The sequence below is a fragment of the Phyllobates terribilis genome, unplaced genomic scaffold (assembly GCF_046119375.1).
Source record: "Phyllobates terribilis strain yellow unplaced genomic scaffold, ASM4611937v1 Scaffold_5__5_contigs__length_657084704, whole genome shotgun sequence".
In the NCBI taxonomy this organism is placed as follows: Eukaryota; Metazoa; Chordata; class Amphibia; order Anura; family Dendrobatidae; genus Phyllobates; species Phyllobates terribilis.
The window spans coordinates 341,670,444-341,695,687 of NW_027362765.1; the positions used below are offsets into that span (position 1 = coordinate 341,670,444).

At 50.6% G+C, this 25,244-nt stretch overlaps 1 protein-coding gene across 2 annotated transcripts in view; it reads right to left on the minus strand.

Annotated features, from left to right (window-relative positions):
• The window catches only part of INPP5F (inositol polyphosphate-5-phosphatase F), a 233,470-nt gene that overhangs the window by 179,618 nt on the left and 28,608 nt on the right, over positions 1-25,244 (minus strand). For both annotated transcript variants that reach the window (XM_073684601.1, XM_073684600.1), the window contains exon 3: positions 15,879-15,935. In XM_073684601.1, coding sequence (XP_073540702.1) covers positions 15,879-15,935 — 57 coding nt within the window. The remainder of the gene's footprint in view (positions 1-15,878; positions 15,936-25,244) is intronic.

Genomic DNA, 25,244 nt, shown 5'->3' on the forward strand with positions numbered 1-25,244 from the left:
CCATACAGTGTATATCCTCCGTGTATACAGGACACGCTGCTGTGTGATGTGTGAGGACCCTCCTATTAATGACCCCTCATCTCCATACAGTGTATATCCTCCGTGTATACAGGACACGCTGCTGTGTGATGTGTGAGGACCGTCCTATTAATGACCCCTCATCACCATACAGTGTATATCCTCCGTGTATACAGGACACGCTGCTGTGTGATGTGTGAGGACCCTCCTATTAATGACCCCTCATCTCCATACAGTGTATATCCTCCGTGTATACAGGACACGCTGCTGTGTGATGTGTGAGGACCCTCCTATTAATGACCCCTCATCACCATACAGTGTATATCCTCCGTGTATACAGGACACGATGCTGTGTGATGTGTGAGGACCGTCCTATTAATGACCCCTCATCACCATACAGTGTATATCCTCCGTGTATACAGGACACGCTGCTGTGTGATGTGTGAGGACCCTCCTATTAATGACCCCTCATCTCCATACAGTGTATATCCTCCGTGTATACAGGACACGCTGCTGTGTGATGTGTGAGGACCCTCCTATTAATGACCCCTCATCACCATACAGTGTATATCCCCCGTGTATACAGGACACGCTGCTGTGTGATGTGTGAGGACCCTCCTATTAATGACCCCTCATCACCATACAGTGTATATCCTCCGTGTATACAGGACACGCTGCTGTGTGATGTGTGAGGACCCTCCTATTAATGACCCCTCATCACCATACAGTGTATATCCCCCGTGTATACAGGACACGCTGCTGTGTGATGTGTGAGGACCCTCCTATTAATGACCCCTCATCACCATACAGTGTATATCCCCCGTGTATACAGGACACGCTGCTGTGTGATGTGTGAGGACCCTCCTATTAATGACCCCTCATCTCCATACAGTGTATATCCTCCGTGTATACAGGACACGCTGCTGTGTGATGTGTGAGGACCCTCCTATTAATGACCCCTCATCTCCATACAGTGTATATCCCCCGTGTATACAGGACACGCTGCTGTGTGATGTGTGAGGATCGTCCTATTAATGACCCCTCATCACCATACAGTGTATATCCTCCGTGTATACAGGACACGCTGCTGTGTGATGTGTGAGGACCCTCCTATTAATGACCCCTCATCTCCATACAGTGTATATCCTCCGTGTATACAGGACACGCTGCTGTGTGATGTGTGAGGATCGTCCTATTAATGACCCCTCATCTCCATACAGTGTATATCCTCCGTGTATACAGGACACGCTGCTGTGTGATGTGTGAGGATCCTCCTATTAATGACCCCTCATCACCATACAATGTATATCCCCCGTGTATACAGGACACGCTGCTGTGTGATGTGTGAGGATCGTCCTATTAATGACCCCTCATCACCATACAGTGTATATCCCCCCTGTATACAGGACACGCTGCTGTGTGATGTGTGAGGACCTTCCTATTAATGACCCCTCATCTCCATACAGTGTATATCCCCCCTGTATACAGGACACGCTGCTGTGTAATGTGTAAGGACCCTCCTATTAATGACCCCTCATCTCCATACAGTGTATATCCCCCGTGTATACAGGACACACTGCTGTGTGATGTGTGAGGACCCTCCTATTAATGACCCCTCATCACCATACAGTGTATATCCCCCCTGTATACAGGACACGCTGCTGTGTGATGTGTGAGGACCCTCCTATTAATGACCCCTAATCTCCATACAGTGTATATCCCCCGTGTATACAGGACACACTGCTGTGTGATGTGTGAGGACCCTCCTATTAATGACCCCTCATCTCCATACAGTGTATATCCTCCGTGTATACAGGACACGCTGCTGTGTGATGTGTGAGGACCCTCCTATTAATGACCCCTCATCACCATACAGTGTATATCCTCCGTGTATACAGGACACGCTGCTGTGTGATGTGTGAGGACCCTCCTATTAATGACCCCTCATCTCCATACAGTGTATATCCTCCGTGTATACAGGACACGCTGCTGTGTGATGTGTGAGGACCCTCCTATTAATGAGCCCTCATCACCATACAGTGTATATCCCCCGTGTATACAGGACACACTGCTGTGTGATGTGTGAGGACCGTCCTATTAATGACCCCTCATCTCCATACAGTGTATATCCCCCGTGTATACAGGACACGCTGCTGTGTGATGTGTGAGGACCCTCCTATTAATGACCCCTCATCTCCATACAGTGTATATCCTCCGTGTATACAGGACACGCTGCTGTGTGATGTGTGAGGACCGTCCTATTAATGACCCCTCATCTCCATACAGTGTATATCACCCGTGTATACAGGACACGCTGATGTGTGAGGACCCTCCTATTAATGACCCCTCATCTCCATACAGTGTATATCCCCCGTGTATACAGGACACACTGCTGTGTGATGTGTGAGGATCGTCCTATTAATGACCCCTCATCTCCATACAGTGTATATCCCCCGTGTATACAGGACACACTGCTGTGTGATGTGTGAGGACCCTCCTATTAATGACCCCTCATCTCCATACAGTGTATATCCCCCGTGTATACAGGACACACTGCTGTGTGATGTGTGAGGACCCTCCTATTAATGACCCCTCATCTCCATACAGTGTATATCCTCCGTGTATACAGGACACGCTGCTGTGTGATGTGTGAGGACCCTCCTATTAATGAGCCCTCATCACCATACAGTGTATATCCCCCGTGTATACAGGACACACTGCTGTGTGATGTGTGAGGACCGTCCTATTAATGACCCCTCATCTCCATACAGTGTATATCCCCCGTGTATACAGGACACGCTGCTGTGTGATGTGTGAGGATCGTCCTATTAATGACCCCTCATCTCCATACAGTGTATATCACCCGTGTATACAGGACACGCTGCTGTGTGATGTGTGAGGACCCTCCTATTAATGACCCCTTATCTCCATACAGTGTATATCCCCCGTGTATACAGGACACACTGCTGTGTGATGTGTGAGGATCGTCCTACTAATGACCCCTCATCTCCATACAGTGTATATCCCCCGTGTATACAGGACACACTGCTGTGTGATGTGTGAGGACCCTCCTATTAATGACCCCTCATCTCCATACAGTGTATATCCCCCGTGTATACAGGACACGCTGCTGTGTGATGTGTGAGGACCCTCCTATTAATGACCCCTCATCACCATACAGTGTATATCCCCGGTGTATACAGGACACACTGCTGTGTGATGTGTGAGGACCCTCCTATTAATGACCCCTCATCTCCATACAGTGTATATCCCCCGTGTATACAGGACACGCTGCTGTGTGATGTGTGAGGATCGTCCTATTAATGACCCCTCATCTCCATACAGTGTATATCCCCCGTGTATACAGGACACACTGCTGTGTGATGTGTGAGGACCCTCCTATTAATGACCCCTCATCTCCATACAGTGTATATCCCCCCTGTATACAGGACACGCTGCTGTGTGATGTGTGAGGACCGTCCTATTAATGACCCCTCATCTCCATACAGTGTATATCCCCCGTGTATACAGGACAGGCTGCTGTGTGATGTGTGAGGACCCTCCTATTAATGACCCCTCATCTCCATACAGTGTATATCCTCCGTGTATACAGGACACGCTGCTGTGTGATGTGTGAGGATCGTCCTATTAATGACCCCTCATCACCATACAGTGTATATCCCCCGTGTATACAGGACACGCTGCTGTGTGATGTGTGAGGATCGTCCTATTAATGACCCCTCATCACCATACAGTGTATATCCCCCGTGTATACAGGACACGCTGCTGTGTGATGTGTGAGGATCGTCCTATTAATGACCCCTCATCACCATACAGTGTATATCCCCCGTGTATACAGGACACACTGCTGTGTGATGTGTGAGGACCGTCCTATTAATGACCCCTCATCTCCATACAGTGTATATCCTCCGTGTATACAGGACACGCTGCTGTGTGATGTGTGAGGACCCTCCTATTAATGACCCCTCATCACCATACAGTGTATATCCTCCGTGTATACAGGACACGCTGCTGTGTGATGTGTGAGGACCCTCCTATTAATGACCCCTCATCACCATACAGTGTATATCCTCCGTGTATACAGGACACGCTGCTGTGTGATGTGTGAGGACCCTCCTATTAATGACCCCTCATCACCATACAGTGTATATCCCCCGTGTATACAGGACACGCTGCTGTGTGATGTGTGAGGATCGTCCTATTAATGACCCCTCATCACCATACAGTGTATATCCCCCGTGTATACAGGACACGCTGCTGTGTGATGTGTGAGGATCGTCCTATTAATGACCCCTCATCTCCATACAGTGTATATCCCCCGTGTATACAGGACACACTGCTGTGTGATGTGTGAGGATCGTCCTATTAATGCCCCCTCATCTCCATACAGTGTATATCCCCCGTGTATACAGGACACGCTGCTGTGTGATGTGTGAGGACCGTCCTATTAATGACCCCTCATCTCCATACAGTGTATATCCTCCGTGTATACAGGACACGCTGCTGTGTGATGTGTGAGGATCGTCCTATTAATGACCCCTCATCACCATACAGTGTATATCCCCCGTGTATACAGGACACGCTGCTGTGTGATGTGTGAGGATCGTCCTATTAATGCCCCCTCATCTCCATACAGTGTATATCCCCCGTGTATACAGGACACGCTGCTGTGTGATGTGTGAGGACCGTCCTATTAATGACCCCTCATCACCATACAGTGTATATCCTCCGTGTATACAGGACACGCTGCTGTGTGATGTGTGAGGACCCTCCTATTAATGACCCCTCATCACCATACAGTGTATATCCTCCGTGTATACAGGACACGCTGCTGTGTGATGTGTGAGGACCCTCCTATTAATGACCCCTCATCACCATACAGTGTATATCCTCCGTGTATACAGGACACGCTGCTGTGTGATGTGTGAGGACCCTCCTATTAATGACCCCTCATCACCATACAGTGTATATCCCCCGTGTATACAGGACACGCTGCTGTGTGATGTGTGAGGATCGTCCTATTAATGACCCCTCATCTCCATACAGTGTATATCCCCCGTGTATACAGGACACACTGCTGTGTGATGTGTGAGGATCGTCCTATTAATGCCCCCTCATCTCCATACAGTGTATATCCCCCGTGTATACAGGACACGCTGCTGTGTGATGTGTGAGGACCGTCCTATTAATGACCCCTCATCTCCATACAGTGTATATCCCCCGTGTATACAGGACACACTGCTGTGTGATGTGTGAGGACCCTCCTATTAATGACCCCTCATCTCCATACAGTGTATATCCCCCGTGTATACAGGACAGGCTGCTGTGTGATGTGTGAGGACCCTCCTATTAATGACCCCTCATCACCATACAGTGTATATCCCCCGTGTATACAGGACACGCTGCTGTGTGATGTGTGAGGACCCTCCTATTAATGACCCCTCATCACCATACAGTGTATATCCCCCGTGTATACAGGACACGCTGCTGTGTGATGTGTGAGGACCGTCCTATTAATGACCCCTCATCTCCATACAGTGTATATCCTCCGTGTATACAGGACACGCTGCTGTGTGATGTGTGAGGACCCTCCTATTAATGACCCCTCATCTCCATACAGTGTATATCCTCCGTGTATACAGGACACGCTGCTGTGTGATGTGTGAGGACCGTCCTATTAATGACCCCTCATCTCCATACAGTGTATATCCCCCGTGTATACAGGACACACTGCTGTGTGATGTGTGAGGACCGTCCTATTAATGACCCCTCATCACCATACAGTGTATATCCTCCGTGTATACAGGACACGCTGCTGTGTGATGTGTGAGGACCGTCCTATTAATGACCCCTCATCTCCATACAGTGTATATCCTCCGTGTATACAGGACACGCTGCTGTGTGATGTGTGAGGATCGTCCTATTAATGACCCCTCATCACCATACAGTGTATATCCCCCGTGTATACAGGACACGCTGCTGTGTGATGTGTGAGGACCCTCCTATTAATGACCCCTCATCACCATACAGTGTATATCCCCCCTGTATACAGGACACACTGCTGTGTGATGTGTGGGGACCGTCCTATTAATGACTCCTCATCTCCATACAGTGTATATCCTCCGTGTATACAGGACACGCTGCTGTGTGATGTGTGAGGACCCTCCTATTAATGACCCCTCATCACCATACAGTGTATATCCCCCGTGTATACAGGACACGCTGCTGTGTGATGTGTGAGGACCCTCCTATTAATGACCCCTCATCACCATACAGTGTATATCCTCCGTGTATACAGGACACGCTGCTGTGTGATGTGTGAGGACCGTCCTATTAATGACTCCTCATCTTCATACAGTGTATATCCTCCGTGTATACAGGACACGCTGCTGTGTGATGTGTGAGGACCCTCCTATTAATGACCCCTCATCACCATACAGTGTATATCCTCCGTGTATACAGGACACGCTGCTGTGTGATGTGTGAGGACCGTCCTATTAATGACCCCTCATCTCCATACAGTGTATATCCTCCGTGTATACAGGACACGCTGCTGTGTGATGTGTGGGGACCGTCCTATTAATGACCCCTCATCTCCATACAGTGTATATCCCCCGTGTATACAGGACACGCTGCTGTGTGATGTGTGAGGACCCTCCTATTAATGACCCCTCATCACCATACAGTGTATATCCTCCGTGTATACAGGACACACTGCTGTGTGATGTGTGAGGATCGTCCTATTAATGACCCCTCATCACCATACAGTGTATATCCCCCGTGTATACAGGACACGCTGCTGTGTGATGTGTGAGGACCCTCCTATTAATGACCCCTCATCACCATACAGTGTATATCCCCGGTGTATACAGGACACGCTGCTGTGTGATGTGTGAGGATCGTCCTATTAATGACCCCTCATCACCATACAGTGTATATCCCCCGTGTATACAGGACACGCTGCTGTGTGATGTATGAGGACCCTCCTATTAATGACCCCTCATCACCATACAGTGTATATCCCCGGTGTATACAGGACACGCTGCTGTGTGATGTGTGAGGATCGTCCTATTAATGACCCCTCATCACCATACAGTGTATATCCTCCGTGTATACAGGACACGCTGCTGTGTGATGTGTGAGGACCGTCCTATTAATGACCCCTCATCTCCATACAGTGTATATCCTCCGTGTATACAGGACACGCTGCTGTGTGATGTGTGAGGACCCTCCTATTAATGACCCCTCATCTCCATACAGTGTATATCCCCCGTGTATACAGGACACGCTGCTGTGTGATGTGTGAGGACCGTCCTATTAATGACCCCTCATCTCCATACAGTGTATATCCCAAGTGTATACAGGACACGCTGCTGTGTGATGTGTGAGGACCGTCCTATTAATGACCCCTCATCTCCATACAGTGTATATCCCCCGTGTATACAGGACACGCTGCTGTGTGATGTGTGAGGACCCTCCTATTAATGACCCCTCATCTCCATACAGTGTATATCCCCCCTGTATACAGGACACGCTGCTGTGTGATGTGTGAGGACCCTCCTATTAATGACCCCTCATCTCCATACAGTGTATATCCCCCGTGTATACAGGACACGCTGCTGTGTGATGTGTGAGGACCCTCCTATTAATGTCCCCTCATCACCATACAGTGTATATCCCCCGTGTATACAGGACACGCTGCTGTGTGATGTGTGAGGACCGTCCTATTAATGACCCCTCATCTCCATACAGTGTATATCCTCCGTGTATACAGGACACGCTGCTGTGTGATGTGTGAGGACCCTCATATTAATGACCCCTCATCACCATACAGTGTATATCCTCCGTGTATACAGGACACGCTGCTGTGTGATGTGTGAGGACCGTCCTATTAATGACCCCTCATCACCATACAGTGTATATCCTCCGTGTATACAGGACACACTGCTGTGTGATGTGTGAGGATCGTCCTATTAATGACCCCTCATCACCATACAGTGTATATCCCCCGTGTATACAGGACACGCTGCTGTGTGATGTATGAGGACCCTCCTATTAATGACCCCTCATCACCATACAGTGTATATCCCCCGTATATACAGGACACGCTGCTGTGTGATGTGTGAGGACCGTCCTATTAATGACCCCTCATCACCATACAGTGTATATCCCCCCTGTATACAGGACACGCTGCTGTGTGATGTGTGAGGACCCTCCTATTAATGACCCCTCATCACCATACAGTGTATATCCCCCGTGTATACAGGACACGCTGCTGTGTGATGTGTGAGGACCCTCCTATTAATGACCCCTCATCACCATACAGTGTATATCCTCCGTGTATACAGGACACGCTGCTGTGTGATGTGTGGGGACCGTCCCATTAATGACCCCTCATCACCATACAGTGTATATCCTCCGTGTATACAGGACACGCTGCTGTGTGATGTGTGGGGACCGTCCCATTAATGACCCCTCATCTCCATACAGTGTATATCCTCCGTGTATACAGGACACGCTGCTGTGTGATGTGTGAGGATCGTCCTATTAATGACCCCTCATCACCATACAGTGTATATCCCCCGTGTATACAGGACACGCTGCTGTGTGATGTGTGAGGATCGTCCTATTAATGACCCCTCATCACCATACAGTGTATATCCCCCGTGTATACAGGACACGCTGCTGTGTGATGTGTGAGGACCCTCCTATTAATGACCCCTCATCACCATACAGTGTATATCCTCCGTGTATACAGGACACGCTGCTGTGTGATGTGTGGGGACCGTCCCATTAATGACCCCTCATCTCCATACAGTGTATATCATCCGTGTATACAGGACACGCTGCTGTGTGATGTGTGAGGACCCTCCTATTAATGACCCCTCATCACCATACAGTGTATATCCCCCGTGTATACAGGACACGCTGCTGTGTGATGTGTGAGGACCGTCCTATTAATGACCCCTCATCACCATACAGTGTATATCCCCCGTGTATACAGGACACGCTGCTGTGTGATGTGTGAGGACCGTCCTATTAATGACCCCTCATCACCATACAGTGTATATCCCCCCTGTATACAGTACACGCTGCTGTGTGATGTGTGAGGACCGTCCTATTAATGACCCCTCATCTCCATACAGTGTATATCCTCCGTGTATACAGGACACGCTGCTGTGTGATGTGTGAGGACCGTCCTATTAATGACCCCTCATCACCATACAGTGTATATCCCCCGTGTATACAGGACACGCTGCTGTGTGATGTGTGAGGACCGTCCTATTAATGACCCCTCATCACCATACAGTGTATATCCTCCGTGTATACAGGACACACTGCTGTGTGATGTGTGAGGATCGTCCTATTAATGACCCCTCATCACCATACAGTGTATATCCCCCGTGTATACAGGACACGCTGCTGTGTGATGTGTGAGGACCGTCCTATTAATGACCCCTCATCTCCATACAGTGTATATCCCCCGTGTATACAGGACACACTGCTGTGTGATGTGTGAGGACCGTCCTATTAATGACCCCTCATCACCATACAGTGTATATCCCCCGTGTATACAGGACACGCTGCTGTGTGATGTGTGAGGATCGTCCTATTAATGACCCCTCATCTCCATACAGTGTATATCCTCCGTGTATACAGGACACGCTGCTGTGTGATGTGTGAGGACCGTCCTATTAATGACCCCTCATCACCATACAGTGTATATCCCTCGTGTATACAGGACACGCTGCTGTGTGATGTGTGAGGACCCTCCTATTAATGACCCCTCATCACCATACAGTGTATATTACCCGTGTATACAGGACACGCTGCTGTGTGATGTGTGAGGACCGTCCTATTAATGACCCCTCATCACCATACAGTGTATATCCCCTGTGTATACAGGACACGCTGCTGTGTGATGTGTGAGGACCCTCCTATTAATGACCCCTCATCTCCATACAGTGTATATCCCCCGTGTATACAGGACACGCTGCTGTGTGATGTGTGAGGACCGTCCTATTAATGACCCCTCATCACCATACAGTGTATATCCCCCGTGTATACAGGACACGCTGCTGTGTGATGTGTGAGGACCCTCCTATTAATGACCCCTCATCTCCATACAGTGTATATCCTCCGTGTATACAGGACACGCTGCTGTGTGATGTGTTAGGATCGTCCTATTAATGACCCCTCATCACCATACAGTGTATATCCTCCATGTATACAGGACACGCTGCTGTGTGATGTGTGAGGACCGTCCTATTAATGACCCCTCATCACCATACAGTGTATATCCCCCGTGTATACAGGACACGCTGCTGTGTGATGTGTGAGGACCGTCCTATTAATGAACCCTCATCACCATACAGTGTATATCCTTCGTGTATACAGGACACGCTGCTGTGTGATGTGTGAGGACCGTCCTATTAATGACCCCTCATCACCATACAGTGTATATCCCCCGTGTATACAGGACACGCTGCTGTGTGATGTGTGAGGACCGTCCTATTAATGACCCCTCATCACCATACAGTGTATATCCCCCGTGTATACAGGACACGCTGCTGTGTGATGTGTGAGGACCCTCCTATTAATGACCCCTCATCTCCATACAGTGTATATCCTCCGTGTATACAGGACACGCTGCTGTGTGATGTGTGAGGACCGTCCTATTAATGACCCCTCATCACCATACAGTGTATATCCTCCGTGTATACAGGACACGCTGCTGTGTGATGTGTGAGGACCCTCCTATTAATGACCCCTCATCACCATACAGTGTATATCCCCCGTGTATACAGGACACGCTGCTGTGTGATGTGTGAGGACCCTCCTATTAATGACCCCTCATCTCCATACAGTGTATATCCCCCGTGTATGCAGGACACGCTGCTGTGTGATGTGTGAGGACCCTCCTATTAATGACCCCTCATCACCATACAGTGTATATCCCCCGTGTATACAGGACACGCTGCTGTGTGATGTGTGAGGACCGTCCTATTAATGACCCCTCATCACCATACAGTGTATATCCTCCGTGTATACAGGACACGCTGCTGTGTGATGTGTGAGGACCCTCCTATTAATGACCCCTCATCACCATACAGTGTATATCCTCCGTGTATACAGGACACACTGCTGTGTGATGTGTGAGGACCCTCCTATTAATGACCCCTCATCACCATACAGTGTATATCCCCCGTGTATACAGGACACGCTGCTGTGTGATGTGTGAGGATCCTCCTATTAATGACCCCTCATCTCCATACAGTGTATATCCCCCGTGTATACAGGACACGCTGCTGTGTGATGTGTGAGGACCCTCCTATTAATGACCCCTCATCACCATACAGTGTATATCCCCCGTGTATACAGGACACGCTGCTGTGTGATGTGTGAGGATCCTCCTATTAATGACCCCTCATCTCCATACAGTGTATATCCCCCGTGTATACAGGACACGCTGCTGTGTGATGTGTGAGGACCCTCCTATTAATGACCCCTCATCTCCATACAGTGTATATCCTCCGTGTATACAGGACACGCTGCTGTGTGATGTGTGAGGACCCTCCTATTAATGACCCCTCATCACCATACAGTGTATATCCTCCGTGTATACAGGACACGCTGCTGTGTGATGTGTGAGGACCCTCCTATTAATGACCCCTCATCACCATACAGTGTATATCCCCCGTGTATACAGGACACGCTGCTGTGTGATGTGTGAGGACCGTCCTATTAATGACCCCTCATCTCCATACAGTGTATATCCTCCGTGTATACAGGACACGCTGCTGTGTGATGTGTGAGGACCGTCCTATTAATGACCCCTCATCACCATACAGTGTATATCCCCCGTGTATACAGGACACGCTGCTGTGTGATGTGTGAGGATCCTCCTATTAATGACCCCTCATCTCCATACAGTGTATATCCCCCGTGTATACAGGACACGCTGCTGTGTGATGTGTGAGGACCCTCCTATTAATGACCCCTCATCTCCATACAGTGTATATCCCCCGTGTATACAGGACACGCTGCTGTGTGATGTGTGAGGATCGTCCTATTAATGACCCCTCATTACCATACAGTGTATATCCCCCGTGTATACAGGACACGCTGCTGTGTGATGTGTGAGGACCGTCCTATTAATGACCCCTCATCACCATACAGTGTATATCCTCCGTGTATACAGGACACGATGCTGTGTGATGTGTGAGGACCGTCCTATTAATGACCCCTCATCACCATACAGTGTATATCCTCCGTGTATACAGGACACGCTGCTGTGTGATGTGTGAGGACCCTCCTATTAATGACCCCTCATCTCCATACAGTGTATATCCCCCGTGTATACAGGACACGCTGCTGTGTGATGTGTGAGGACCCTCCTATTAATGACCCCTCATCTCCATACAGTGTATATCCCCCGTGTATACAGGACACGCTGCTGTGTGATGTGTGAGGATCCTCCTATTAATGACCCCTCATCACCATACAGTGTATATCCCCCGTGTATACAGGACACGCTGCTGTGTGATGTGTGAGGACCCTCCTATTAATGACCCCTCATCTCCATACAGTGTATATCCTCCGTGTATACAGGACACGCTGCTGTGTGATGTGTGAGGACCCTCCTATTAATGACCCCTCATCACCATACAGTGTATATCCTCCGTGTATACAGGACACGCTGCTGTGTGATGTGTGAGGATCCTCCTATTAATGACCCCTCATCACCATACAGTGTATATCCCCCGTGTATACAGGACACGCTGCTGTGTGATGTGTGAGGACCGTCCTTTTAATGACCCCTCATCTCCATACAGTGTATATCCCCCGTGTATACAGGACACGCTGCTGTGTGATGTGTGAGGACCCTCCTATTAATGACCCCTCATCTCCATACAGTGTATATCCTCCGTGTATACAGGACACGCTGCTGTGTGATGTGTGAGGATCCTCCTATTAATGACCCCTCATCTCCATACAGTGTATATCCCCCGTGTATACAGGACACGCTGCTGTGTGATGTGTGAGGATCCTCCTATTAATGACCCCTCATCTCCATACAGTGTATATCCCCCGTGTATACAGGACACGCTGCTGTGTGATGTGTGAGGATCCTCCTATTAATGACCCCTCATCTCCATACAGTGTATATCCTCCGTGTATACAGGACACGCTGCTGTGTGATGTGTGAGGATCCTCCTATTAATGACCCCTCATCTCCATACAGTGTATATCCCCCGTGTATACAGGACACGCTGCTGTGTGATGTGTGAGGACCCTCCTATTAATGACCCCTCATCACCATACAGTGTATATCCCCCGTGTATACAGGACACGCTGCTGTGTGATGTGTGAGGACCGTCCTATTAATGACCCCTCATCACCATACAGTGTATATCCCCCGTGTATACAGGACACGCTGCTGTGTGATGTGTGAGGACCGTCCTATTAATGACCCCTCATCTCCATACAGTGTATATCCTCCGTGTATACAGGACACGCTGCTGTGTGATGTGTGAGGACCGTCCTATTAATGACCCCTCATCACCATACAGTGTATATCCCCCGTGTATACAGGACACACTGCTGTGTGATGTGTGAGGACCGTCCTATTAATGACCCCTCATCACCATACAGTGTATATCCCCCGTGTATACAGGACACGCTGCTGTGTGATGTGTGAGGACCCTCCTATTAATGACCCCTCATCTCCATACAGTGTATATCCCCCGTGTATACAGGACACGCTGCTGTGTGATGTGTGAGGACCGTCCTATTAATGACCCCTCATCACCATACAGTGTATATCCCCCGTGTATACAGGACACGCTGCTGTGTGATGTGTGAGGACCCTCCTATTAATGACCCCTCATCTCCATACAGTGTATATCCCCCGTGTATACAGGACACGCTGCTGTGTGATGTGTGAGGACCCTCCTATTAATGACCCCTCATCACCATACAGTGTATATCCCCCGTGTATACAGGACACGCTGCTGTGTGATGTGTGAGGACCCTCCTATTAATGACCCCTCATCACCATACAGTGTATATCCCCTGTGTATACAGGACACGCTGCTGTGTGATGTGTGAGGACCCTCCTATTAATGACCCCTCATCTCCATACAGTGTATATCCCCCGTGTATACAGGACACGCTGCTGTGTGATGTGTGAGGACCCTCCTATTAATGACCCCTCATCACCATACAGTGTATATCCCCCGTGTATACAGGACACGCTGCTGTGTGATGTGTGAGGACCGTCCTATTAATGACCTCTCATCACCATACAGTGTATATCCCCCGTGTATACAGGACACGCTGCTGTGTGATGTGTTAGGATCGTACTATTAATGACCCCTCATCACCATACAGTGTATATCCCCCGTGTATACAGGACACGCTGCTGTGTGATGTGTGAGGACCCTCCTATTAATGACCCCTCATCACCATACAGTGTATATCCCCCGTGTATACAGGACACGCTGCTGTGTGATGTGTGAGGACCCTCCTATTAATGACCCCTCATCACCATACAGTGTATATCCCCCGTGTATACAGGACACGCTGCTGGGTGATGTGCGAGGACCCTCCTATTAATGACCCCTCATCTCCATACAGTGTATATCCCCCGTGTATACAGGACACGCTGCTGTGTGATGTGTGAGGACCCTCCTATTAATGACCCCTCATCACCATACAGTGTATATCCCCCGTGTATACAGGACACGCTGCTGTGTGATGTGTGAGGACCCTCCTATTAATGAACCCTCATCACCATACAGTGTATATCCTCCGTGTATACAGGACACGCTGCTGTGTGATGTGTGAGGAACGTCCTATTAATGACCCCTCATCTCCATACAGTGTATATCCCCCGTGTATACAGGACACGCTGCTGTGTGATGTGTGAGGACCCTCCTATTAATGACCCCTCATCACCATACAGTGTATATCCCCCGTGTATACAGGACACGCTGCTGTGTGATGTGTGAGGACCCTCCTATTAATGACACCTCATCACCATACAGTGTATATCCCCCGTGTATACAGGACACGCTGCTGTGTGATGTGTGAGGACCCTCCTATTAATGACCCCTCATCACCATACAGTGTATATCCCCCGTGTATACAGGACACGCTGCTGTGTGATGTGTGAGGACCCTCCTATTAATGACCCCTCATCACCATACAGTGTATATCCCCCGTGTATACAGGACACGCTGCTGTGTGATGTGTGAGGACCCTCCTATTAATGACCCCTCATCACCATACAGTGTATATCCCTCGTGTATACAGGACACGCTGCTGTGTGATGTGTGAGGACCGTCCTATTAATGACCCCTCATCTCCATACAGTGTATATCCCCCGTGTATACAGGACACGCTGCTGTGTGATGTGTGAGGACCCTCCTATTAATGACCCCTCATCTCCATACAGTGTATATCCCCCGTGTATACAGGACACGCTGCTGTGTGATGTGTGAGGATCGTTCTATTAATGACCCCTCATCACCATACAGTGTATATCCCTCGTGTATACAGGACACGATGCTGTGTGATGTGTGAGGACCGTCCTATTAATGACCCCTCATCTCCATACAGTGTATATCCTCCGTGTATACAGGACACGCTGCTGTGTGATGTGTGAGGACCCTCCTATTAATCACCCCTCATCACCATACATTGTATACCCCGTGTATACAGGACACGCTGCTGTGTGATGTGTGAGGACCCTCCTATTAATCACCCCTCATCACCATACATTGTATACCCCGTGTATACAGTACAATATGGCCGCAGCCTCTTCAGTCTCTGACCTCGAGCTCCATGAGATCCTGCAGCATTTGTCTGTTCCAGAAGAAGCGCTCGTCCACCTGAAAAGTAAGACACCAAATAACTGAAGAAATCAGAACTAAGTAAGGATCCCCCCTGATCTCAACATCCCTATAACACTCCACCATGGTGCAAAGACCCCCAGATCTCAGCGTGCCCATAACACTCCACCATGGTGCAAAGACCCCCATATCTCAGCGTGCCCATAACACTCCACCATGGTGCAAAGACCCCCAGATCTCAGTATGCCCATAACACTCCACCATGGTACAAAGACCCCCATATCTCAGCGTGCCCATAACACTCCACCATGGTGCAAAGACCCCCATATCTCAGCGTTCCCACAACACTGCACCATGGTGCAAAGCCCGTCTGATCTCAGCTCCCCACAACAGTCCACCATGGTACAAAGCCCCCCAAGATCTCAGCGTTCCCACAACACTGCACCATGGTGCAAAGCCCCTCTGATCACTGTGTTCCCACAACACTCCACCATGGTACAAAGCCCCCCAAGATCTCCGCGTTCCCACAACACTCCACCATGGTACAAAGCACCTCTGATCTCAGCGTCCCCACAAGAGTCCACCATGGTACAAAGCCCCCCAAGATCTCAGCGTTCCCACAACACTCCACCATGGTGCAAAGCCCCCCTGATCTCAGCGTTCCCACAACACTCCACCATGGTACAAAGCCCCCCTGATCTCAGCGTTCCCACAACACTCCACCATGGTGCAAAGCCTGTCTGATCTCAGCGTCCCCACAACAGTCCACCATGGTACAAAGCCCCCCAAGATCTCCGCGTTCCCACAACACTCGACCATGGTACAAAGCCCCTCTGATCTCAGCGTCCCCACAACAGTCCACCATGGTACAAAGCCTCTCTGATCTCAGCGTTCCCACAACACTCCACAAAGGTACAAAGCCTCCTCTGATCTCAGCGTTTCCATAACACTCCACGATGGTGCAAAGCCCCCCTGATCGCAGTGCTCCCATAACACTCCACCATGGTACAAAGCCCCTCTGATCTCAGCGTTCCCACAACACTACACCATGGTACAAAGCCCCCCTGATCTCCGCGTCCCCATAACACTCCACCATGGTGCAAAGCCTCCTCTGATCTCAGCGTTCCCACAAAAGCCACCATGGTACAAAGCCTCCTCTGATCTCAGCGTTCACACAACACTCCACTATGGTACAAAGTCCACCTGATCACTGTGTCCCCACAACACTCCACCATGGTGCAAAGCCCCTCTGATCTCAGCATTCCCACAACACTCTACTAAGGTACAAAGCCCCTCTAATCTAAGCATTCCCACAACACTCTACTAAGGTTCAAAGCCCCTCTGATCTCAGAGTCCCCACAACAGTCCGCCATGGTACAAAGCCCACCAAGATCTCAGCGTTCCCACAACACTCCACCATGGTGCAAAGCCCCCCTGATCTCAGCGTTCCCACAACACTCCACCATGGTACAAAGCCCCTCTGATCTCAGCGTTCCCACAACACTCCACAATGGTACAAAGCCCCTCTGATCTCAGCGTTCCCACAACACTCCACCATGGTGCAAAGCCTCTATGATCTCAGCGTTCCCACAACACTCCACCATGGTACAAAGCCCCTCTGATCTCAGCGTTCCCATAACACTCCACGATGGTGCAAAGCCCCCCTGATCGCAGTGCTCCCATAACACTCCACCATGGTAAAAAGCCCCTCTGATCTCAGCGCTCCCACAACACTCCACCATGGTACAAAGCCCCTCTGATCTCCGCGTCCCCATAACACTCCACCATGGGGCAAAGCCTCCTCTGATCTCAGCGTTCCCACAACATTCCACCATGGTAAATAGCCTCCTCTGATCTCAGCGTTCCCACAACACTCCACTATGGTACAAAGTCCACCTGATCACTGTGTCCCCACAACACTCCACCATGGTACAAAGCCCCCCCTGATCTCAGATTCCCCACAACACTCCACCATGGTACAAAGCCCCCCGATCTGAGCGTCCCCACAACACTCCACCATGGTACAAAGCCCCCCTGATCTGAGCGTTCCAACAACACTCCACCATGGTACAAAGCCACCTCTGATCTCAGCGTTCCCACAACACTCCACCATGGTACAAAGCCCCCCTGATCACTGTGTTCCCACAACACTCCACCATGGTACAAAGCCCCTCTGATCTCAGATTCCCCACAACACTCCACCATGGTACAAAGCCACCTCTGATGTCAGCGTTCCCACAACACTCCACCATGGTACAAAGGCCCTCTGATCTCAGATTCCCCACAACACTCCACCATGGTACAAAGCCACCTCTGATGTCAGCGTTCCCACAACACTCCACCATGGTACAAAGGCCCTCTGATCTCAGCGTTCCCACAACACTCCACTATGGTACAAAGTACACCGGATCACTGTGTCCCCACAACACTCCACCATGGTGCAAAGCCCCTCTGATCTCAGTATTCCCACAACACTCCACTAAGGTACAAAGCCTCTCTGATCTCAGCATTCCCACAACACTCCACCATGGTACAAAGCCCCCCTGATCACTGTGTCCCCACAACACTCCACCATGGTACAAAACCCCTCTAATCTCAGCGTTCCCACAACACTCCACCATGGTACAAAGCCCCCCTGATCTGAACGTCCCCACAACACTCCACCATGGTACAAAGCCCCCCTGATCTGAGCGTTCCTACAACACTCCACCATGGTACAAAGCCACCTCTGATCTCAGCGTTCCCACAACACTCCACCATGGTACAAAGCCCCCCTGATCTTAGAATCCCCACAACACTCCACCATGGTACAAAGCCCCCCTGATAACTGAGCTCCCACAACACTCCACCATGGTACAAAGCCCCCCTGATCTCAGCGTCACCACAACACTCCACCATGGTACAAAGCCTCCTCTGATCTCAGCGTTCCCACAACACTCCACCATGGTACAAAGCCCCTCTGATCTCAGCATTCCCACAACACTCCACCATGGTACAAAGCCTCTCTGATCTCAGCGTTCCCACAACACTCCACCATGGTACAAAGCCTCCTCTGATCTCAGCGTTCCCACAACACTACACCATGGTACAAAGTCCCCTCTGATCTCAGCGTTCCCACAACACTCCACCATGGTACAAAGCCCCCCTGATCTCAGCATTCCCACAACACTCTACTAAGGTACAAAGCCCCTCTGATCTCAGCATTCCCACAACACTCTACTAAGGTACAAAGCCCCCCTGATCTCAGCATCCCCACAACACTCCACCATGGTATAAAGCACCCCTGATCTCAGCGTTCCCACAACACTCCACAATGGTACAAAGCCCCCCTGATCTCAGCATTCCCACAACACTCCACCATGGTACAAAGCCCCCCCTGATCTCAGATTCCCCACAACACTCCACCATGGTACAAAGCCCCCCTGATCTCAGCGTACCCACAACACTCCACCATGGTATAAAGCCCCCCTGATCTCAGCGTTCCCACAACACTCCACCATGGTACAAAGCCTCCTCTGATCTCAGCGTTCCCACAACACTCCATCATGGTACAAAGCCTCCTCTGATCTCAGCGTTCCCACAACACTCTACCATGGTACAAAGCCCCCCTGATCTCAGCGTTCTCACAACACTCCACAATGGTACAAAGCCCCCCTGATCTCAGCGTTCCCACAACACTCCACCATGGTATAAAGCCCCCCTGATCTCAGCGTTCACACAACACTCCACCATGGTACAAAGCCTCCTCTGATCTCAGCGTTCCCACAACACTCCATCATGGTACAAAGCCTCCTCTGATCTCAGCGTTCCCACAACACTCCACCATGGTACAAAGCCCCCCTGATCACTGTGTTCCCACAACACTCCACCATGGTACAAAGCCCCTCTGATCTCAGATTCCCCACAACACTCCACCATGGTACAAAGCCACCTCTGATGTCAGCGTTCCCACAACACTCCACCATGGTACAAAGCCCCTCTGATCTCAGATTCCCCACAACACTCCACCATGGTACAACGCCTCCTCTGATCTCAGCGTTCCCACAACACTCCACTATGGTACAAAGTACACCGGATCACTGTGTCCCCACAACACTCCACCATGGTGCAAAGCCCCTCTGATCTCAGTATTCCCACAACACTCTACTAAGGTACAAAGCCTCTCTGATCTCAGCATTCCCACAACACTCCACCATGGTACAAAGCCCTCCTGATCACAGTGTCCCCACAACACTCCACCATGGTACAAAACCCCTCTGATCTCAGCGTTCCCACAACACTCCACCATGGTACAAAGCCCCCCTGATCTGAGCGTCCCCACAACACTCCACCATGGTACAAAGCCCCCCTGATCTGAGCGTTCCTACAACACTCCACCATGGTACAAAGCCACCTCTGATCTCAGCGTTCCCACAACACTCCACCATGGTACAAAGCCCCCCTGATCTTAGAATCCCCACAACACTCCACCATGGTACAAAGCCCCCCTGATAACTGAGCTCACACAACACTCCACCATGGTACAAAGCCCCCCTGATCTCAGCGTCACCACAACACTCCACCATGGTACAAAGCCTCCTCTGATCTCAGCATTCCCACAACACTCCACCATGGTACAAAGCCCCTCTGATCTCAGCGTTCCCACAACACTCCACCATGGTACAAAGCCTCTCTGATCTCAGCGTTCCCACAACACTCCACCATGGTACAAAGTCCCCTCTGATCTCAGCGTTCCCACAACACTCCACCATGGTACAAAGCCCCCCTGATCTCAGCATTCCCACAACACTCTACTAAGGTACAAAGCCCCTCTGATCTCAGCATTTCCACAACACTCTACTAAGGTACAAAGCCCCCCTGATCTCAGCATCCCCACAACACTCCACCATGGTACAAAGCCCCTCTGATCTCAGCGTTCCCACAACACTACACCATGGTACAAAGCCCCCCTGATCTCCGCGTCCCCATAACACTCCACCATGGTACAAAGCCTCCTCTGATCTCAGCGTTCCCACAAAAGCCACCATGGTACAAAGCCTCCTCTGATCTCAGCGTTCACACAACACTCCACTATGGTACAAAGTCCACCTGATCACTGTGTCCCCACAACACTCCACCATGGTGCAAAGCCCCTCTGATCTCAGCATTCCCACAACACTCTACTAAGGTACAAAGCCCCTCTAATCTCAGCATTCCCACAACACTCTACTAAGGTTCAAAGCCCCTCTGATCTCAGAGTCCCCACAACAGTCCACCATGGTACAAAGCCCACCAAGATCTCAGCATTCCCACAACACTCCACCATGGTGCAAAGCCCCCCTGATCTCAGCGTTCCCACAACACTCCACCATGGTACAAAGCCCCTCTGATCTCAGCGTTCCCATAACACTCCACAATGGTACAAAGCCCCTCTGATCTCAGCGTTCCCACAACACTCCACCATGGTGCAAAGCCTCTATGATCTCAGCGTTCCCACAACACTCCACCATGGTACAAAGCCCCTCTGATCTCAGCGTTCCCATAACACTCCACGATGGTGCAAAGCCCCCCTGATCGCAGTGCTCCCATAACACTCCACCATGGTAAAAAGCCCCTCTGATCTCAGCGCTCCCACAACACTCCACCATGGTACAAAGCCCCTCTGATCTCCGCGTCCCCATAACACTCCACCATGGGGCAAAGCCTCCTCTGATCTCAGCGTTCCCACAACATTCCACCATGGTAAATAGCCTCCTCTGATCTCAGCGTTCCCACAACACTCCACTATGGTACAAAGTCCACCTGATCACTGTGTCCCCACAACACTCCACCATGGTACAAAGCCCCCCCTGATCTCAGATTCCCCACAACACTCCACCATGGTACAAAGCCCCCCGATCTGAGCGTCCCCACAACACTCCACCATGGTACAAAGCCCCCCTGATCTGAGCGTTCCAACAACACTCCACCATGGTACAAAGCCACCTCTGATCTCAGCGTTCCCACAACACTCCACCATGGTACAAAGCCCCCCTGATCACTGTGTTCCCACAACACTCCACCATGGTACAAAGCCCCTCTGATCTCAGATTCCCCACAACACTCCACCATGGTACAAAGCCACCTCTGATGTCAGCGTTCCCACAACACTCCACCATGGTACAAAGGCCCTCTGATCTCAGATTCCCCACAACACTCCACCATGGTACAAAGCCACCTCTGATGTCAGCGTTCCCACAACACTCCACCATGGTACAAAGGCCCTCTGATCTCAGCGTTCCCACAACACTCCACTATGGTACAAAGTACACCGGATCACTGTGTCCCCACAACACTCCACCATGGTGCAAAGCCCCTCTGATCTCAGTATTCCCACAACACTCTACTAAGGTACAAAGCCTCTCTGATCTCAGCATTCCCACAACACTCCACCATGGTACAAAGCCCCCCTGATCACTGTGTCCCCACAACACTCCACCATGGTACAAAACCCCTCTGATCTCAGCGTTCCCACAACACTCCACCATGGTACAAAGCCCCCCTGATCTGAGCGTCCCCACAACACTCCACCATGGTACAAAGCCCCCCTGATAACTGAGCTCCCACAACACTCCACCATGGTACAAAGCCCCCCTGATCTCAGCGTCACCACAACACTCCACCATGGTACAAAGCCTCCTCTGATCTCAGCGTTCCCACAACACTCCACCATGGTACAAAGCCCCTCTGATCTCAGCGTTCCCACAACACTCCACCATGGTACAAAGCCCCCCTGATCTGAGCGTCCCCACAACACTCCACCATGGTACAAAGCCCCCCTGATAACTGAGCTCCCACAACACTCCACCATGGTACAAAGCCCCCCTGATCTCAGCGTCACCACAACACTCCACCATGGTACAAAGCCCCCCTGATCACTGTGTCCCCACAACACTCCACCATGGTACAAAACCCCTCTGATCTCAGCGTTCCCACAACACTCCACCATGGTACAAAGCCCCCCTGATCTGAGCGTCCCCACAACACTCCACCATGGTACAAAGCCCCCCTGATAACTGAGCTCCCACAACACTCCACCATGGTACAAAGCCCCCCTGATCTCAGCGTCACCACAACACTCCACCATGGTACAAAGCCTCCTCTGATCTCAGCGTTCCCACAACACTCCATCATGGTACAAAGCCTCCTCTGATCTCAGCGTTCCCACAACACTCCACCATGGTACAAAGCCCCCCTGATCACTGTGTTCCCACAACACTCCACCATGGTACAAAGCCCCTCTGATCTCAGATTCCCCACAACACTCCACCATGGTACAAAGCCACCTCTGATGTCAGCGTTCCCACAACACTCCACCATGGTACAAAGCCCCTCTGATCTCAGATTCCCCACAACACTCCACCATGGTACAACGCCTCCTCTGATCTCAGCGTTCCCACAACACTCCACTATGGTACAAAGTACACCGGATCACTGTGTCCCCACAACACTCCACCATGGTGCAAAGCCCCTCTGATCTCAGTATTCCCACAACACTCTACTAAGGTACAAAGCCTCTCTGATCTCAGCATTCCCACAACACTCCACCATGGTACAAAGCCCTCCTGATCACAGTGTCCCCACAACACTCCACCATGGTACAAAACCCCTCTGATCTCAGCGTTCCCACAACACTCCACCATGGTACAAAGCCCCCCTGATCTGAGCGTCCCCACAACACTCCACCATGGTACAAAGCCCCCCTGATCTGAGCGTTCCTACAACACTCCACCATGGTACAAAGCCACCTCTGATCTCAGCGTTCCCACAACACTCCACCATGGTACAAAGCCCCCCTGATCTTAGAATCCCCACAACACTCCACCATGGTACAAAGCCCCCCTGATAACTGAGCTCACACAACACTCCACCATGGTACAAAGCCCCCCTGATCTCAGCGTCACCACAACACTCCACCATGGTACAAAGCCTCCTCTGATCTCAGCATTCCCACAACACTCCACCATGGTACAAAGCCCCTCTGATCTCAGCGTTCCCACAACACTCCACCATGGTACAAAGCCTCTCTGATCTCAGCGTTCCCACAACACTCCACCATGGTACAAAGTCCCCTCTGATCTCAGCGTTCCCACAACACTCCACCATGGTACAAAGCCCCCCTGATCTCAGCATTCCCACAACACTCTACTAAGGTACAAAGCCCCTCTGATCTCAGCATTTCCACAACACTCTACTAAGGTACAAAGCCCCCCTGATCTCAGCATCCCCACAACACTCCACCATGGTACAAAGCCCCTCTGATCTCAGCGTTCCCACAACACTACACCATGGTACAAAGCCCCCCTGATCTCCGCGTCCCCATAACACTCCACCATGGTACAAAGCCTCCTCTGATCTCAGCGTTCCCACAAAAGCCACCATGGTACAAAGCCTCCTCTGATCTCAGCGTTCACACAACACTCCACTATGGTACAAAGTCCACCTGATCACTGTGTCCCCACAACACTCCACCATGGTGCAAAGCCCCTCTGATCTCAGCATTCCCACAACACTCTACTAAGGTACAAAGCCCCTCTAATCTCAGCATTCCCACAACACTCTACTAAGGTTCAAAGCCCCTCTGATCTCAGAGTCCCCACAACAGTCCACCATGGTACAAAGCCCACCAAGATCTCAGCGTTCCCACAACACTCCACCATGGTGCAAAGCCCCCCTGATCTCAGCGTTCCCACAACACTCCACCATGGTACAAAGCCCCTCTGATCTCAGCGTTCCCACAACACTCCACAATGGTACAAAGCCCCTCTGATCTCAGCGTTCCCACAACACTCCACCATGGTGCAAAGCCTCTATGATCTCAGCGTTCCCACAACACTCCACCATGGTACAAAGCCCCTCTGATCTCAGCGTTCCCATAACACTCCACGATGGTGCAAAGCCCCCCTGATCGCAGTGCTCCCATAACACTCCACCATGGTAAAAAGCCCCTCTGATCTCAGCGCTCCCACAACACTCCACCATGGTACAAAGCCCCTCTGATCTCCGCGTCCCCATAACACTCCACCATGGGGCAAAGCCTCCTCTGATCTCAGCGTTCCCACAACATTCCACCATGGTAAATAGCCTCCTCTGATCTCAGCGTTCCCACAACACTCCACTATGGTACAAAGTCCACCTGATCACTGTGTCCCCACAACACTCCACCATGGTACAAAGCCCCCCCTGATCTCAGATTCCCCACAACACTCCACCATGGTACAAAGCCCCCCGATCTGAGCGTCCCCACAACACTCCACCATGGTACAAAGCCCCCCTGATCTGAGCGTTCCAACAACACTCCACCATGGTACAAAGCCACCTCTGATCTCA